The sequence below is a fragment of the Octopus bimaculoides genome, chromosome 22 (assembly GCF_001194135.2).
Source record: "Octopus bimaculoides isolate UCB-OBI-ISO-001 chromosome 22, ASM119413v2, whole genome shotgun sequence".
NCBI lineage: Eukaryota > Metazoa > Mollusca > Cephalopoda > Octopoda > Octopodidae > Octopus > Octopus bimaculoides.
The window spans coordinates 27,723,209-27,727,531 of NC_069002.1; the positions used below are offsets into that span (position 1 = coordinate 27,723,209).

The 4,323-nt window shown below is 34.0% G+C and overlaps 1 protein-coding gene across 1 annotated transcript in view; it reads right to left on the reverse strand.

The window, feature by feature from the left end:
• LOC106881733 (E3 ubiquitin-protein ligase UBR4-like) overlaps positions 1-4,323 on the reverse strand; it is a 218,633-nt gene that overhangs the window by 127,171 nt on the left and 87,139 nt on the right. Inside the window, exon 41 of the mRNA XM_052975666.1 lies at positions 493-507. Coding sequence (XP_052831626.1) covers positions 493-507 — 15 coding nt within the window. The remainder of the gene's footprint in view (positions 1-492; positions 508-4,323) is intronic.

Genomic DNA, 4,323 nt, shown 5'->3' on the forward strand with positions numbered 1-4,323 from the left:
TATATATATATATATATTGTACTCTAGTGTGAGAGAGAATACGCTAAGTGTTATATTACTTACTCAGCCTAAATCAATTTAAGAAGGATTCTTAATTGTGTGTGTGTGTGTGTGTGTAAAAGTAAATAGCCTGCAAGGGATGTTTAAAAGTTAAAGAAAGCCTAGAAACAATTATTTGAAAATAGTGGGCACAAAATTTTGACCAAGAAATAACAGATCAATATTTTGTGCTGAGGCACATATACACTGGAGAGATGCAGCAGTTTAAATAAGGATTGGCTACCAAATTTAATTATAGAAAAATTTTCAATTTGTATGAAAAAGTAGTTGGATTAAATTTTCCATCCATAAGCCAACTTTAATCTTATAATGCATCCACCCGCTTCCAAATTGCAAAGTGCCAACCCTATTGATAGCAAAAGTTCTTCACAGCGTTTTAGCTGACAAGGAATCTGAGGAAGAGAAAATGTGGGCTAGAGAGAGATAACTTACCATCATGTTGATCACCTAGGAAAACAAAGACATAATCAAACAGATTTTATTAGTAAAGATGAAATGCCTACCCTAGTGAAAGGTTTTAAAAAAAGTATTGTTTTGTCAAGGTTTTGAAGTGGGAACATTGAAGTTCAGCCAACTAAATGAGTAGTGTGTAAAAACAATCTAATGAAATAAGTCCTATCTTGATTTTATTATTATTATTATTATTATTATCATTATTATTATTATTATAACTCAGAATTTATTTTTTTTAATCTATTAAAATGAACTTATACATAGGTGCTTTTAATTATATGAGCCAATTATAGTTCGTGGTGGAGTTCATGTATTTTTTACCTTGAACCAAGAATTTAAGAAACCAAATTCTTGAACTAACCTTTTAAATACTTAACTCACCGACAACCATCTCTCTCCACAACTCCCTTTCCCTGATTCCATTTCAGGTTTACTTATATTGAGGAATAAGGAGGGAGAGAGAGAGAGAGAGAAAGAGAAAAGAGGGGAGAGAGAACAATCCGTGGCCCTTGTAGGCCTTCTTGTTTATTTAGCTTTCCACTCTCATATTTTGGGGCTTTTCAAGACAATACACTGGACATCAACCCATCTGAAGCTGGTACAGGTTTCCAGCCAGTTGGAATGAATCTAAAGAAGTATTGTTGCATCTCGTCTCGCACATTTATTCAATCAGGATTTGAAATGATTACTTTGTACTTATCAGCTCTCCAACAATACTTTTATTTCGTTGTCTTCACTCACCCCACCCCACCATTTTTAATTACTCCTAAATGATTTTATTTCTCCATATTGCTGATTCATGTACAGTCTTGTATACTTACTTAGTGAGTCAGTCAACACTCTCTTGGCAAGAATAAACAAAGGACTGGTTTTGCTGATGAGGTCAGAACATGACCAAAACATGCTTGGAATTATCTCCAGTACTTGATTAACTGATAAATACTAACAGCGATTGGCCAATATATTTTTTTTCCATCACAGAATATTTCAAGACTGATATTCATCATCTATTTTTACTGTTTAACTGCCTCTACATTCTTACATCCTAATCAATGTTTTTATCACCATAACTCTTGCTCCCCTCTTGCAATTTTCCTGTCACTGCTACTTCTTCCATTCACCCCCTCAACCACACATTACAGAGGCGTGTGACCTCTCTAAACCTTATGGGGCACAAGGTGAACCTCACAAGTATTGACAGCACAATAAATCCAACCAGAACATTCAGTAAATGCTCAGCAAGACAAGGACTCAAGACGGTCTCGGTGTTGTTGAGGGCATGACAACACTTTTGGAACCAGTACCACAATAAAGTGCTCTCAGTACACACTGTAAAGCGGTTGGTGATACAAAAAGTATCAAGCCATAGCAAACAAAATCATAAAATGAAATGCATAAATGAGATATGGTCCTCTAACCTGTCTAACAGAACAGTAACTCCAAATAAGAACCGGTTCAAAACAAGATGACCCATCTAACCCATACCAGCATGGAAAAGCAGATGTAAAACAAGGATTTATGTTTAGTCAAATCAGTCTTTTTAATGCTCCCTGCATTAACTTACCTATTATTGGAGCAGCTTTGTGAAGATGTCTCAGTAATTTTTCTTGCAGCTACATTGATCATTATTAATCGTTAGAATTAATAATAATGAATGTAGCTGCAAAGTATTATACTTGGACCTGTTTGTTTATCCCAACTCTTTGGCTGTAATCTATTTAAAACCTATTTTCTTACATTCATTCGTATCCAACTTCAACAAAACTATCTCTTGCAAACAGAATTAAAGACCTTCAGTTTCCACCAAAGCAGTTCGTATCTATTTGACTTGGACAGCTAACACCAAAGGGAAGACATCTAATATGCAGAAGTAGAAATAATCCCTTGTCACTGTTGAAATGGTTTGTGCACCTACTAATCAACTTCATGTTTAGTAGAATGTTAAAAGAATGCTATGGTTATTTAGTTTGCCATTATTTATATAGAACAAAATTATTTATACAAAGGGATATCAGGCTCTATCGTCACTTTGAGACTCAAGAACAATGAGTCTTCTGACACCATTGCTCTTCACATTGAAAATCTTAGTTAATTCATTTATGATGACTGCTAATACTATCATTTCAAAACAGCCCTTATATCTTCAAAAGCAGTTAACAAAAGTAATTCCAGTATTGAAATAATTTTGTGTAATTAAAAAAAAAAGTTTTAAAAAAAGAGTAAATTTGGGCAGTAATTTTATGGCCTTATCTTGTGTAACATATATGAACTGTTGTTTATTTGAGTTCTGATAGCAATTACAAGTTTTTAAACTAACTGTTTATATTCTGCATTTCATATAGTAAACCTATATAAAGAATGATAAGGAAAATATAATTATTCTGAGATAAAGAAAACAACAAAATTTAAGCCTCCAGAAACCCTGTGTCAGTCAGAGTAGTGGAGTGGCAACTACTGTTTAAAATCTACAAATGGGTCCTTGATAGAGGGTTGGGGGTCACTAACAATAAACATTAAAAAAAAAAATGTTTGATTCAACAAAATATATCAGGACATGTGGTAAAGACAAGAGATCTCTCACTGGTTTTTAATTTTGTAAAAGAGTGATAACAAAAAAAAAAAAAAAAAATTCCTAATGATCTTTCAAAATTCACAATTCATAGTAAAAACATTCAACAAACAAAAATGGCAAAAATTATAGTAAAAACATTCAACTGGAATTCTATCTCATCAAAATAACCAAATCTTGATACATTAAATAAAAAAAACAAAAACAACAAACCCAGTTACACCACATATACAAGGTGGTATCAAAAGGTTCCAGAACTAGTTATGGTTCACAAACAATAACTTATTTACCAGAGTTTTAACATCTTCAGCAGCAATACACTGGTCCCAGCATTCCTACCACTTTTGGAATCAGGCCTGGAAATTGTTTTCCGTAAGCGAGTCAAGGACCTTCAGCGATTTGCTCTGGATCTCAACAATGGCGTTAAAATGGTGACCTTCAAGCTGCATTTTGCATCTTGGCGAAGAGATGGAAGACTGCAGGTGTTAAATCTGGCAAATAGGGTGGGTGTGGAAGCGATACCATGTCTTCGGCAAAAAAAAACTCTGTGAAGAAGCCAATTCTTTGCTCCACAGATCCAGGCGCCTTCGCCAAATGTCCTCCCCTTTAAACGCTTCAAAACGCTGCAGTAGAATTCTTGATAAGCATATACGTGATCACAAAAACAAACACAAAATTCACACTTTGCGAAGTAAATACAGTGACATCACTCGGCACACTGCCTCACGAAGGTCACTGCTAGCTCTCTCCCTGGGCACGCAACTGTTCTCACACAACAGGACTAGTCTGGAAACATTTTGATTTCACCTCGTATTTTATCCTCTCATCATATAAACTCATTAATGAACTTTTCCCAAAATAATCTAAGGAACACATTCAACTTCTTCATTTCTGTAATTTCAATAATTCATGATGCATTAACTAATGACTAACAACCTACACTTGTTTAGATCATCTTTTCACTCTATTCACACACACACACACACACACAAACAAACAACAACAACTAAAAATCACATGAGACATTTAATTCTTGATATCAACCTGGTTTTATGATACAAACTTTGTTTTAAAGCCATCTAAATTAAAACCCTCCATCAAAAGTTCGTTAATTTATGCTCCAAACACCAGCTTCATAATGACAGTTATTTTATTAAGTTCTCCTCATTATATTCGAAATTAATTCAAATAAAAGCAGTGCATTTAAACAGAAATATTGTAACAAAAGAGTCAACTCTTTT